The sequence below is a fragment of the Phalacrocorax aristotelis genome, chromosome 4, assembly GCF_949628215.1.
Source record: "Phalacrocorax aristotelis chromosome 4, bGulAri2.1, whole genome shotgun sequence".
Lineage (NCBI taxonomy): Eukaryota > Metazoa > Chordata > Aves > Suliformes > Phalacrocoracidae > Phalacrocorax > Phalacrocorax aristotelis.
In genome coordinates this window covers 16,200,835-16,216,185 of record NC_134279.1, presented here as the reverse complement: position 1 = coordinate 16,216,185, position 15,351 = coordinate 16,200,835, and the positions used below count along the sequence as shown (strand labels likewise).

Here is a 15,351-nt window from a genome sequence, read left to right as displayed (position 1 = left end):
GCAGACATCCACACTTGCTCCCACTTCTGATCCTCTAAGTTTTAATATTAACAGTTTTACAAAAGCTATTTTTCTTCCCTGAAGTAATAATAAAAGGCAAACAACCTCCCGCCAGATCTACTACATATTTTCCTCTCTTGCTGATATTTACTTCTGTTGTTCCTAACTTGAAGCCTAAGTTTATATGAATGCTGTCAACCATGGTCTTAAACGTTTTTTAAATAAAATATTCAAACCAAAAACCAGTTAATAATAGCTGAGAGATACATGTTAGTTACATCAGCATCTGCCTAGTACTATCATTCTTGCTACCACAACTGACAGCATACAGCTTCATAATCATGCATTCCATTTCTGCTAGCATACTTTCTCTATCTTAAGGTTTTTTTTTTTTTTACTTACTGCAAATTAACAGTCGTCTTTTCTTTAGATGTATATAAAAGTTTCAGAAGGATATCTAAAAGCCTGTTCCGCAGAAGAATAAGATTAGCTGAAACAAGTCCTCCAAAATCATCCTCTGTTCCTAAACATCGGAGGGGGGGGAAGAAAAAAGGGAACAATTAGGCTTTTGGAACCTGGACATTTTAAAGGCTATTCACAAATTCCACACAGAAGCCAACACAACCGGATCGCACTCATGTCACATGGAAATCATTCTGAAGTGCAGGCAGCCTGCTGTACGCTGCTGAGAAACACTTGGTGCCCCATTGTCGTCACACAGAGTGTGGTCAGTTTGAAGAATGTATAAAAGGGAATCACAGCTTCTCAGACAATAATCAAAACTGAGGTGGTCCACATTAGCTAAGCTAGTCAATCCTGGCAGTTAGAGACACAAAACCAAACATGAACACACTCAACCCCTCACCACCCCCAGCCCCACAACAAGGTAGTTGGATAAACGTTTCGCATTATGCAATTGGGGTGGGAAAGAATATAAAGAAAAAAACCTGATACTTCCCAACTCCCTCCAAGTCTTAGAAATGGGGAGAAAAATTAGTTTCCTTTTCTTTTGACAGATCCCCAAACTCATCATCTGATGAAAGACACTGCAAAACAAGCCAACAAGCTCAGGACTAGCTTTACAATTATTTTCTGAATCCCTCTTATTGTAGCTTATGCTGTCAAAGGAGGACTACATTTTTACATTATGTAAAAAAAAAAAAGAAAATCGCAACTTGAGGTGATGTGCAAAAATGAAGACAGATAAGCCGACACTTTCTGGGCCAAGATTCTTCCGCACAAGTCACAGACACAAACACAAAACATCTTCTATGGCAGGAATACAGCAGAACTGGTGAAGACCAGTAACCTAAAAATCTCATGTCCTTTGTCTCAAAAGCTTCTCTCTCCATTCCTGCCACAGTCTGAACTTTTCCCCAAGGTTCTTCAGTCCCCCAGGCAGGCAAAAAGCAGCTCAGGCTGTGGTTAGCCTGGGAAAAAACCATGGCTGGCCTTTAACGAGAACACCAACCTGGTTCTTTCTCCAATACCCACTCCCTCTTTTTCACTAAAAAGCTCTAATTTAATAATCTTTGAGACCACAATAAGCAAAAGTATTCAGAAGGAACAGGAGATGCACAGTGGCATGATGAATGTGCAGACTGCCTAAACCTTTTGTTTGGAAAACCAGACTAATAAAGCTAACTGTAAAGCAGAAACACTTCTCTCTCACTTGTCCCTTCGTACCAATATATTCCCAAGAGATGTAGAAACACAGGACCTTTGGGAACTCCCTTCTTGTTATTTGGGTGACATCTCCTGTGGGGCTAAAATGTTTCTGTTCAGGGAGACTGATCAAAACCACAATTGCATAAGCCTTTTTCCTTTAGGACAACAAGAGCAGAAATGGTCTCAAAACAATTCAATATAATCATTCTTGAAGGACAGTAAAGCAATTTTTTTTCCTAAAGAAAACCAACCAAACAACTACTACATTGTCTTAGTTTATTCTTTCACTTCTTCCACACCTGGAGACAACATGCACCTCATAATCTATTTTGGTCTTTCTTCTCTCCCCACAAAGGAGGAGAGATGCACAGCTGATTTGAAGAAGTGATAGGAGGAAGCAAAACAAAACCACACAGTGTTAAGTGAAGGAAAACAAGAGTACATGGGTTTTGCACTGCTTTGCACACAATACTGAAAACTGAAGTACCACAACTAACCAGCAGTGAGGTTATAACAAAATTACAATATTGCTAATGACACTATTTCTACGTTTTAAGTATTTAAGCACAGAAGACATCACTAAGTATTTCTTTTCTACTGCTTCTAAGCCATGCCATCACTTACCACTGTCAAGCTTTTCTTCATTGTTTATTTCCATGACTACAAACTTCTCACAGACTGCAAATGTAGGTAAAGTGGAAGAGATGAACTGTCCATACCTTGATGTATGCAGAAAAAAACCCATCATTCATTGATAGGACAGGTGCACTCTCATCTATCAATAATTCACCTTAAATATAAAACTTTAACAGTAGTGAGAGGGCGATACCCAAAACCGTCAACTTCATCACACCTGAGGATTGAGGAGAACAGTCTCCATCTAAAGTTACTAGCCCAAACCAAATTAATGTGTAGTAATTAATGGCATCTTTGCAGACAAGTCTGCAGGTAATAGACCATGAAAATCCTAGGATTCAGGAAAGGAAACCCGGAGATACCACCAAGTCCTAGTAAAAGGAACACCACAAGTTAGAAAGGAGAACAAAACATTATTCTCAAACCGTTACACCCGAACAAGTATTACATCAAAACCAGAGATTACTTGACTTGGGTATGACTTTTCTGCCTATAACTTGAGGTGATGTAACACAAAGTCATGGTTTATTAAGACAAGATGATGATGTGCTACTCAAAGAAAGGAGATGCAATGTATTCCTGTTTCCTTTGGAAATAACCTGAAAAGGTCCCTAGCTAGTATAACTTTTCCCAAGTTATACAATATTTTTCATTTTTATTTCCAGGAAGGAGACCAAAAAAACCACTCAGGCATTCTACAATCTGTTCCATAACCATTTAAGCATAAAATCAACAGTTTTATTCTTGAATAATCTTTTGTCCTGTGTAATTAAAACAAAGACAGATAAGATGCTCAGGTTGATGCTACTGACACCTTTAATTGTACTTAAAGTGAGAAGCTGAAAACATGACCACTCATGCAAAGAACCCCAAGTCCTGCAATATTTTATCCATTTCCATTATAATGAAATGGGAGATGAGAAAAATCCCATTTTCAAGGAGTTGAACTCATTTAAAAGCATTTCAAATACTCCTGTATGTATGAACTGCAATTATTTCTGTAACTTTCGGTCAGAATTAATAGTACTATATCTAACAGCCTTAAATATTTTTCTACACAGCAATGATTAAGAAAAAATCTTGAACTAAAGCTTTCACATGGGAAACTAATCAAAGCTGCATTTTAACCAGAAGTATCATTATACTCCATCTTAAGTAATACTCAACAGTATTTAAGAAAAGTGCGCAGTGTTTCACATGAACAAGGGAGCTGCAATACAGCACCTTTGCTTTTCACCTGCAGAACATTAAGCCAGTTTAATCATTCAGTCATACCTGTTTAGGTACAAGCTGAATTTAATACGCAAATCAAGGCATTAAAAAAATTATTGCCTATGTCTAGATCAGTTACTTCTTAGAGGAAAAAATTTACTACATGAGCATTTCACATTACTTACTCCACAGCAGTATTACTGTTATGTACCATTGACCAAGATCACCAACATAATAAAAACACAACAGCCAGAATTATTGTAGGTGTGGGCTACCTGAGCAAGTCGTAGCTGCTAGGGAAGCCTTGAAGCAGAAAGCTCAGCACATTACTAATCGCAGCAATAGTAGGCTGGGACAGAGACATATCTCGAAGAGTCAAGAGCAGTCTTGGGATGAGTTGGAATTCCCTCATTAACTTAGCATTCTTTGCTGCTTCACTGGAGGAAGGAAAGAAAGGAGATGGCAATTTAAAATTGGAGCATCGTCTACATATTACCTAACCCTGCAAGACTCATTACTAGGCTGGCACTGGCTCATACCTGGACTCAGTGAGAAGTTCTATGAAGTGTTCAAATAATGACAGATGAAGCTCATATGGTGCGTGAAGCCAGACCTGAAATAGAGTATAAACAATACATTTTGTATGCAAATCCACTTTAAAAACTGACATTATTATATCAAAGATTATGAAAGGCTTGAAGAGAGGAAAACTGTTTGTTTACATGACTATTTACCTGGCCATTGCGCTCAAAAGCTCAGCGTAAGGTCCTCAATTGTTTATACTTTCGCTTTAGATAAGTATTAAATGTACTAGTGAAGACTGAAGAAACACACATTGGTAGGAAGTGTATTCTCTGTTAGTGTAACATGCTGAAAACTGGAAGAGTTCTAGACAAAAAAGTTACATAGTATCTGGAATTTCTCTTTAAACACATGGTGCAATGACTCCAAAGGAGTTACTGGGTTTTAGAAGGCTGATGAGAAATGCCATGTTAATTTTGTCTAAAGTGAAGATTTTCTCTTTGCAAATTAACTTACCATCTTCTGCCAAGATTGAACTCAAGGTCTTCCCTGATTTTTTTTTTTTTTAATCTTTATGCAGCATTTCCTACACACCATTTTAAATTTAGATCCTCAAAAAAAATATTAATTGTTCAATCAGTAGAAATAATAAAAGATATAAAAGCCAGAAAGCTCACAGTTATAGCTGCAAATCTTAAAATTTACTTGCTGTTGAACGAAGCATAATTAGTACTTGTGCTTTCATGTATAAGCTGGCTTAAATAAAAAGCTTTCTAGCTTTTGCTTTTCTTCTAATCTTATAGTCTAAAATGATCAGAACACACCTTTTCATTTCCCCGTTTACCATGAAAGGAAGAACATCTAATTTATCCAATTTAAGTGAAATGTTTGGGTCACTGATTTCTGAATACAGAAAAAAAATAAATGGGGGGGGGACGGACACGGACGGACGACACGGGACCTGAGGCTTTTGTGAAGTTTTTTTCTTAGTGACTCACAGATCTATTATACTTAAGAGGATAAAAAAGTATTTGTTCCCCAGTTGTCTTGGTCTTCAGGGAAAAATAAAGACAGAAACAAACTAAATATGAAACTGGATCTTTTGTACAGTAGTTGCTGTTTGAGTGACTATACACCATTGATGAAATTTCTCAGCTGGTTCCTTTATGGGGGAAAGATGAGAGGAGAAAGAAAAAGAAAAAAAAAAAAAGAGAAGAGTATTCTTCACCAGAATTCATGCCTCATTGTAAAAGGAGCTGGCCTATGATTCACACTCTTCCTTGCTAAACAGTTCAATTACCTTAAGACCTCTACCACAAATATTACCTCTTGTAGATGTAGTAACTTCTATTGTCTATGTTTCATTTTGTGAGTGCAAAGGAAGTGTTATTGTAATTTAAAAGGTTTGTTAAAGAATGACTAGTTACATTAAACATAAATTCTTTGGTACTGACACGGCACAAACTTATTTCGAGTTTTAATATTATGCCTCAAGAAAAAATAAAAAACGGAAACTGGTGGGTGACAAATTTCCTCTGTATCAGATTCCCGCCAAGGTTAAAAACCAAAGAGGCTCAGGTTTGCCCTTCTCATTTCCTCTTTTTTTTTTGTCCATAATTAAATTGTATTGTTCATCTTGGCAAGGGGGGGGCTGGCTGGGTGCATTGAAGACCTTTAAGATCTCAAAAAAATGAAGTTAACACGGCCAGTTGATTTTATTACAATAAAGGTTCTAGTAAGCAGTAGGAGTTTCTTCACAGGCAAGACCCTTAGATAGAGTTTCCAGGAGTGCTTTGAAATACTCAAACAGACATCTAACAAAAGGAAATGGATAACTCCATACAGCCATTTCTGCAAGACAGACTTGCACTATTAAGACAGTATTTTATAGCTGGATCAGTAGCAGCAGTAGTATATTTATTTATTTACTTATTTTAGTATATGTGAGTCAGAACACTCTCACTCAGTCTGTATCAGGTACAGATAATGCCAAAGGAGCATCACTAAATGAGTTCTACGCATTGTATACAACTCTATTACATTAGCATTTCCTTCTGACCTTTTCTACTTTCCTTAGTTTAACACAACACTTAAATATTTCATCGGTCATGCAAGCAGAATTTTAACTTCCTTACTATTAAATTTGCAGGAGATGTATGATAACGTGATCCTACATGCTCTGTTGAAAGTTTACCTCCTACTGTTATTTTCAGTATGTTTTTCGTGCCTTGATATAGGTACTGCAGTAGAACACACAGGTTAAAAGAAATTGCTGGGGAACAGAAAACTACAAAACCTATCTTCCAGAAAAACAAAAAGCAGAAACATCTGTGGTACCCACTCATTGTTTCTACAGTGATTCAAGCAATTTCAACAGGAAAAGTTACCAATCATCTTGCCGCTCACCTGCTTTACTGTACTATATATGAAATAGTAAGTTCTCAGAATAACAACATAGTTTGCTGTGGTCCAATATTTAAGGTATGCTATCAGCACCTGACTTAATCACTATCCAGTATCACCATCACTTTTCTGTGCAGCTTTACGTACTTCAAAATCACAGAGCAGATCCTGGAAGGCAGCAGAATTTGGAATAATGGAGGTCTCGTGCCCACTATCGACAGTTCCCACCAAGGAAAAGGTCAGGTGGAGTATGTGGCTGTTCAGAAGGGATCGTTTCTTCTTTAACAGCATTGCCAACAACTTGAACAAGTAAACAGAAAATGAATTAGTTGCCTATGAACACACAGCAACGTTGCCTAAGCGCAAATAAGCAGGGATGAAATGTCCCTTTTGAGAAGACCCTTAAAGTATGTCTGATAGTTGACGCTCTTGATGACATAGCTTGAAAGTAGCATTATGGTTGATTAGAAAAGGGGCACATCCAGGACACCCTCCAGCTCATAAGACATTTGTTCAACACTGCAGACAGTATCTAGGTCCCGAGGATTAGGCACGCACAGACACACCCCAGCTCTCTGGTAATCAGCCACAGTTTAAGACAGCACATGATACATTCTAAGATAGTTGTGTTCCTGGACAGCAACTGTGGACGCAGCAGACTTAAACAGAGCACCCCTAGAGTACTGCATGCACAAATGAGAGGTATTCTGGCACTGAAGAGAAGTAGCCATGACAACATAAATCTGAATAAGCCTGACTGACTTTCTTCTTACTACCCTTTGCTGTCCTAGGCATGACTGTAGATGTCGTCCCTTCAGTCCTCATTTCTGCTCTAACTTCTTATAATCTTGGTCAAGAAAGAACAAACTGCCAGATGTACTATTGCTACTTCTCATCTTCTGATGCAGACTTGTTAAACTCTCAACATACTGGCCTGTTCAGCTTCACCATCCTCCTTGAAACATTACTAAAGAAATACAGATTTCTGGGACTCTCTCTCAAACCTTGCTATTTGCTGAGGTCAACACAAGTAGGCTAGTATGTATGTCGTGATCCACTGACTGCATATAGTGCAAGGAGGACAGCGTCTAAACTTGTTTTGTCAAAGTAAGCCAAGGTCTGCAAAATAATATGTTCTGATGTAACTGCACTAGCCATTAGCATTACAAGGTTTGTAAATACGCTACCCAAACCACAGCACAAACTTTCAACTTCAGTAAAGCAGTCTTCATGAGAAATGTAAAATGCATTGGTTATGTGAAGATCTTTTCAAGCCAGTCAACCAATCCTTCTGCATGACTGATCGCACTTTCCTCACCCTGATGGAGAATTAAGAAGCTTCAGCTTGAAAGCAAAGAGCATCACTAACCACAGTCTGTGCAGTCCCCTCAAAATGATGATTCTAGTAGTCCACTTGTTCATTTTTCTTCATGTGCCCCTACCCTCCTCTCTTGCTGGCAGATCAAGGAGGCAGCAGCTCTGAGCTTGCAGGGGTGGATTCACAGTCGCAGGAAAAGAATCATCTACGTGCTATTAAGGGTCGGTTTCAACAAAGCAGCTAAACATGCACAACTTAGCAAAACTTTCCACCCTCTCCTTTAAAAGGCATCCTAAGTAACTCATTGTGCTAATACTTAGTCAAGAGGTCAGGAAACTTAAGAGCAGACACCCAGGTTGCCACAACGCAAGGAATTTCCATGGGAAATGCTAGGACAGACAGTGAAATTCAATCAGTCTGGTCTGTTTTAAGGCATTTCTTACATACCTGATAACCTCTGATTCTTTCCATTTCTTTGCTGGCCAGTGGATTGCTCTTTACCACACAGACCAAGGCCTTCACAGCTGCATACAACCCTTCCACATCTGATGCCATGGCTACAAGCCCCAAAATTGCAGCAGCTCCACCTATGTACTGCAGTGTAGTGGCAACAGGCTTGGGGACAAATGTTCTTACTCCTGAGCATAGGCAGAGAAAATAAATTCAAATCAACTCAAATCCAATTCTTGTAGGAAATAATTGTGAATACATGCAAGTAATTTGCATTCTACCATTGCTTGAATTCTGAAGAGTATTAGTAGAAGAACTATGACACCTCAGAAAAGAAGATGAAGGAAATATTGCACTAGAAAACAGTTAATGACCTAAGGTAAAGTAATTAAGTATATTTTCATAATGATAACTCATATAAAGTGAAACAAGCATCCCATGTGGGCAAATAAGAAAAAAGATAATAGTACGACCCTGAAATATAAAAACATTAAATAAATTTAACAATGTACCATTAACGTTCAATTATATGATTTATCTTATTCACAAGTATTAATCATGTTTAAACATAGTAATTCTCAAGGACTCAACTCACCTAAATATCCTATCAAAGCTGCACCAATGGAGCGTGCTGGTCCATTCAAATGCCCTGCTGAGTTATGTAGCAGCTTCACAGGTGTTGCATTTTCGTGAGAAGAAATTGCCAGCTGAACAAAACAAGAAAGAAAAGAGAGGGCTAAAGTTGGTTTTCTTTGTTTGTTTTACATAAGCCTGAATATAACTTGGTGTGTTCTGCTCCTGTAACAAAGAGTGACTAACATATAACAAAACAGAACTATGCTAGAGTCGTTAGGACATTCTCTAAAGTAAAGAGAAACCTCCACTCTCCAAAGTTTAAGGAAGATGAATCTAACTTTCAAAATAATTCTACGGGATCACAGAATGGTTTGGGTTGAAAGGGACCTTTAAAGATGATCTAGTTAATCCCCCTCCTGTGGGCAGGGGACATCTTGCACTAAATTAGGTTGCTCAGAGTATCATCCAACCTGACCTTGAAGACTTCCAGGGATGGGGCATCCACAGCTTCCCTAGGCAACCTCTTCCAGTGTCTCACCACTTTCATAGTAAAAAGTTTCATACTTATGCCAATCTAAATCCACCTTCTTTCCGTTTAAAACCCCTGCCCCTTGTCCTGTCACTACACACCCTGGTAACAAGTCTGTCTCTATTGTTCTTATAAGCCCCTGTATGTATTTAAAGGCTGCACTAAGGTCTCCTCAGAGCCTCTTCTTCTTCAGGCTGAATGACCCTAACTCTCTCAGCCTTACTTCATAGATGGTCCTTTGTACAAATAATTCACTGACTTCTACTGTACTTTGAAGAAAAATGTAAACCAATATTCTGGTTTCCAAATCTGAATCACAGTCAAAGGACTAAGCGAACAAAGCTGATAATCTGCAACAGTAGAAATATTGTTAAATGATATAATCTTAACTGTTTTTCAACAGGATTACAACTGCTGTCTACATTAAAAATCCAAAATACCTCCACAAAAGATGCCAAGATACAGAGCTACGAGTAATTTAAAAAATGCGAACAAAATATTGGAGTACAGTCTTCCTCAATTTTTTATTTTTTGCTTTTTTTAAAACATGAAAGTGATTATGGGCAGCTCTTCTGATGAGTACATTATTGTTCCTGGTTGCATTGCGCAAATTGCCTTGAAAGAAGTTAAAAGAAAGGACCAAACAAGTAGTACACATTAACCAACTAATTTCCCAACATACCTGTTTGGCAATAGCTTTACTATCCAACTTGTTGTAAACTTTCCTTATTTTTGCCACTGTAAACGAAGAAACTGACAACGCATAGAGACCAAAAGAGACCTTTTCTTCCGGTACCAAGGATACCGGAGATGGGTTGATTCCTTCAGACTTTGTATCTTTACCTTAAAGACAAAATAAAAGTTCGTTTCATTAATAGCACTGTTTTTCTTTTCAGTTTTAAGAGTAAAATCTTACGTAAATTACATTGCAGAATAGGTATAGAAGAAAGGTTTTACAGATAGCTGAGGTTTGATATTGTCTTTGCATACTTGCTCACTGTACTGAAGGGTAGCTTGATAGCACAAGAGTTGTTGAATACATCGGCCATTTAAGATAAAAGAGCAACACACAGCAAACACCTCCTTTCAAGAAGGTCTACAATATTAATCCATAATGGCAACTGTGAAGCCTGTGGCTTGGTCAAGCAATAGAAGAATTGGTGCTTCCTCATCTGAATTTTTAGAAGGCAACCTTACTCCTATATTCAATTTGCATACAGCCTAAGGGCTATTCACTTCCCTTCCCACCTGAAGAAAAACAAAGTAATCACAAAACAGAGAAGTATTTGGTACATCTCTGTCTTTGCCTGGGACAACAGGCTTTTTACAATGGTTTGCAGGAAAACTGCCTTAGGGAATGGTACAAGACATACAAGCCTGAATAAAGACCAAAAGGGCCAGGCATTGAAGAGAATATATAACCATATCTTTAATATTTCGTATGCACTGCTGTGAAAGTGGATGTTTCTTGTTAGGCACTGCAAACACTACAACTAACAGCTGTCTACAACGCTTAGAGGAAGCTCAACATAAGAGATTCACTTCTGCATCTTCATTCCAGGTCAAAAGGTGTTTGCAACTCCAGCGAAACCCAATAATGGAAGTAAAAAAAGCATGAAGGCTCCTCACCTAACACTGAAACAAACGAGAAGCTGGACATTTACATAATATTTTTGAACCAGGGTGAAGCCTCTGTCAAGTCTCACTTAAGAGAGAGTTTCAGAAGTCTTGGTTTCCCCATAAATGAAATCCTTATTGAATCCTCTGCTCATGTGGATGCCCTGAGAACATCCCTCCACTTAAGTGAACAGACGAAGGAATTCCTTCCCCTGAACTAGTAACTGGTCTCTGAGGGGTCCTTCCAAGACTTAAAGAGTTATCAGGTTTTTCATTTGTTTAAACACAGGACAAACTCTCAGATGATGGCAATCTTCCTCACTGAAGACAGAGACAAAGCTTCCAAAAGAAAGACTGCATGGGCAAATGGCAAGTCAGACACAATTTCCCTGTAAGGACAACAGCAGAAGACTGCAAGGGCTCTTCCCTTCTCCAGGATTCCCACAAATAATCATTACACTAAGGAAGAACAAGCGTTTTGGAAAGAGTCCACGATAAAGGACAAGATACAGAGCTTCACACTCACCCCTATCCAACTCCTTAGGGTTTGGCACACTGCACATAACCTCAACAGAAGCTTAGCCCCAGGTAGAAACACACCCTTTGTTTTGGAGCAGACCACTCCTGAAGTACAACAAACTGAGCAAAGCTTGTGCAGGAGAAATACACTGCCACACTGGAAAAAGTCAGTATGTTAAGAAATTAAGAATTCTTTTAAGTTACTGTGGGCTTCCTGGTGAACATGGTCTTAGCATAAAGGCAGGAAGATCTTTAATTCTCGGAAGTGAATGAACAAATTCACATTCATGGAATTCCCATTGGCTAATTTGGTACTTGCACAGCACCAGTCAAAATACCTTCCAGGAGACATTATAATTGAGTAGCAGATACTTAAATCCAGAGTTGCTTGCCAGGTTTGTCTAGGTGTCAGAAAAGCAAGTACATGACAGGTCTGTAGATGACAAAATTCAATTCCCTAAAATTTTTCACTCAAGATAGGTAAAGAAAGCTACCTTCTTTTTCATGATACTTAGTTCTTTCACAGCCTGAGGATCACCTACATTTGGGGAGGGGGTGGTGGTGGTGGTGTGTGCGTGTCTGTCATTACTCTAGGGAAAGCTGTCAACATGAGAAGTAAGACTCTGCTCACTCCCTTGTACATGCTTTTGTTTCCCTGCCACTCTCATCACTCCTTACTTGAGCTGGTGACAGTTTCTCTCCAGAAGAGCTGACGAGCATTATGGTCTTCACGGGGGAAGACAATGCAAGGATAAGATTACTTGATATGCTCCCAATTTTTATTGTTTTACTGAAAAGCCATGTGATAGCCAGGCAAAGCAATGAGCATCTTCTGACGTAATAATGACGTTAGCGAGGAGGTAGTCTAACTACAGAGAAAGACAGGGAGCTCTACAGAAGAGGAAAATTTCGCTCGTGACAGTTCATCTTACCAGAGCTAATCAAGAATCTGTTGTCTGAATAGTTAAAAACAGGGCTACGGACACATATTTCTAACAAGGTTAATCAAATTCTTGTGTTGCACTCACCTCAATTTCAAGCAAGAACACTTTAAAAATGTAACAGAATTGCCCGTATTTGTTTGCAATGAATGCTTAAAGACTATCTGCTGCACCACAATCCCTCTTTGTGTGATTTTTTTCCCCCCTCAGTTGACCTATTCAGGCCCTATAAACAATGACATTTCAAGACAGCTGTGTTTGAAGTACAGAATACATTGCAGATTTGCAAATGAGTGTTATCACTAGAAACTGTCAAGTTAAAATGCTTTTCCAATTTCACTTTCTACAGATAAATATAATATAGAGTATGAATAATGGCAGCTTTAAGCATTTCTAACTGGTTTAAAATCAAAGTGAGGAATACGAGCATTTCTAGCATATCTCAGTACAAGAACTACCAGAAGTTAAAACAGTAATTTGGATTTCTATCATCCTCTTTTACAGCAGCTACTAATCTTCTTCAGCTTGCTTTTCCTCTCTGCTACTGCATACTCTCCTTTCTCACCTCCTCTGCCAATACACACACAAAAGATTCCACTACACCTGGGCCAAGTTACCAGCTGCCATTTGAACTGTACTTACATGGTACGTATACTGCTTGAAAGCTTCCGACGTAATTTGGTCCCAGCTCATAAATGGTGCTAACACCTGGGGCAGGCAAAACTTCCTCCAGGAAATGTGTAGGGCCTAAGCGCCACACTAATGAAGAGAGCTGGCGCTGTGCAGGTGGTGTGCCAATATAGGCATAAACAGTGCTGACTACAGGTGGATTGGCAGAACCAGACCCACTTGGACTACTATGAATATAGTGAAGCTGTAAGGGAGAAAAACACAGTGAAGTTATCGACATAGCATGGGTACTGTGAAAAGAAAGTAGACAGATCAGAAATTCGGGGAAGCCATTTGCAAACCAGGGGACATACCAAATGATTGCTATGAAATGCACGGTATTCTGATACCATACATCAGAAGTCAGTGAAAACATTAACCAGAAGGTAAATGCAAAGATCAGAAGTTAAGTGGCTTTCAAAAGATAAAGGTGCATATGGAAACACAGGATGAGAGGATGAGAGTTCTGTGCTTAAACACACTGAAGAACAAAGGTGTATCTTGCTTCTAAAAACATGGTGCTTTATGATGGTCATTATTTTCTGCAAAAGCAATAAGACAGCGCCATAACCTTGTGTTCTTTCTCCTCCTGCTTCAGCCGGTGAAAATATGCCTTTGGTAATTTTACTGTTTCAAGCAAAAGTGCAAACATGATGAACTCAATTTAGTAAGATTTTCAGATAGCAATAAAACAAATACATGGAGACGATGCTGGCCTATATATAATGGCAGTAACATCTCGCAGGCATTTTCTATCAACCTTGTAAAAATTCTGTTGCCAGCTATTGAATGTACTAATGTATGACTAGATACATACTCATGTATTACAGCTAGCAGCATAACAAGTAAGGTTACTATAATCCTCTTTCTGCAAAAGGAATACTGAAAGGTAAACTTTGAAAGTCAAAATATTGTTTTACCTATAGCAGTACAGTAACGCTAGCTAATTTGCACCCCACACCAGGATTAGTTTACTCCCTTAAGGCCCATGCCTGCCAGGTGCCAAATGCTCTTGGCTATCAGTTACAGGTCAGGAATACTTTGTGCTCAGTGGACAGGTCCACAGCGCTCTTCTCTGCTCTCGGCCTCCTAGTTTCTTCCACCTAACCACAAAATGTTGACCTTTACAACTAAATGTGTTTCATCTACAATCAACTAATAACAACAATGGACATCTCAGTGACTCTCAGTGACAAGGGGATGCTATTTCTGGGCTGGCAAGAGGATTGGGAAAGGAAACACATGGCTAAATTGGCAAAACTGTCTTACTCTAATCTCCCTATTATTCAAAGTTAGACCTGCTACATGGTCCTGGCATAAGTCGTCTTCAGCTTTGTATCCTCCTTCTAATTAATCTAGTCAGCAGCACAGCTGTGCAACACTTGCCTCGCATTCAATACGTGTCCACTTCAGCGTTAATATTGCTCATGCCTGAGGAAGTATTCATTATCTTCTCCCCTTAACAGGACTACAGCTGGGTCTGAGCTGTGTAGTAAGCAAAGACCTGTTTTTGCAAGGCTCCTCATTTCAGGTTTGGTGTAGGGTTTTATTCTTTGCTTTGTTTTTTTTTTTTGGTATGTTTTTTTCTGTTGTTCTGTGGTTATATTACACATATAGGTGTGCAGAGAGAGAGAAATCACTCCAATTAGTAAAAATGAGGGTTTAAAGATTTATTTTACCTTAACAGTGTTAACAAGCTGTCCATCAAGGTAGAGTGCAGCTGTGCTGTTCTTTAGCATGCCTTTACTCATGACGAGAACTAGGTGATGCCACTGGCCTTCCACAATAAGGTCACCACAGCGAAAACGGGCACAACAAGGAAGAATCTCATAAAATGATGATTCCTCACTGAAGTCATCGACTAAAGGGAAAGTAACAGTTAGTGGGCACCAGCAGAAACGTTATTCATCTGTTTTAAGCTTCTTATGTCATTACACTTTATGTGGAACAATCTACAGCAATACATTAAAGCCGAAATTTTAGAAAACACATAGTTAACAATTTGGCCAAAAAGACAATTATTAATATATGACTTCATTCATATCTTATTAAGATACAACTTTAGCTTTAAAATACAAGAAGTGAAAGAGTAAAACCAGAATTTTGAGAAAGTGTTCAGATCAAGTTGTCACAATTTGACAGGCTGAACACCATTAGGTACTTGCACATTAACAAGCCAGTACAGTTTTGGTAGTATCAACAACAGCTCTCTTCCTCCTTTGCCTTAATTCTTCTCTAAGAAAATTCTCAAGATACTTACAGACTTTTGATAATCATGTTTTACTTCTCTT

The 15,351-nt window shown here is 38.6% G+C and overlaps 1 protein-coding gene across 5 annotated transcripts in view; it reads right to left on the bottom strand.

Annotated features, from left to right (window-relative positions):
- WDFY3 (WD repeat and FYVE domain containing 3) overlaps positions 1-15,351 on the bottom strand; it is a 179,852-nt gene that overhangs the window by 52,049 nt on the left and 112,452 nt on the right. For all 5 annotated transcript variants that reach the window (XM_075090410.1, XM_075090406.1, XM_075090408.1 and 2 more), the window contains 10 exons: positions 14,740-14,921; positions 13,034-13,265; positions 9,997-10,157; positions 8,805-8,916; positions 8,207-8,397; positions 6,589-6,741; positions 4,056-4,129; positions 3,792-3,953; positions 2,293-2,387; positions 403-523 (listed from right to left, as the gene is read on the bottom strand). In XM_075090410.1, coding sequence (XP_074946511.1) covers positions 403-523; positions 2,293-2,387; positions 3,792-3,953; positions 4,056-4,129; positions 6,589-6,741; positions 8,207-8,397; positions 8,805-8,916; positions 9,997-10,157; positions 13,034-13,265; positions 14,740-14,921 — 1,483 coding nt within the window. The remainder of the gene's footprint in view (positions 1-402; positions 524-2,292; positions 2,388-3,791; positions 3,954-4,055; positions 4,130-6,588; positions 6,742-8,206; positions 8,398-8,804; positions 8,917-9,996; positions 10,158-13,033; positions 13,266-14,739; positions 14,922-15,351) is intronic.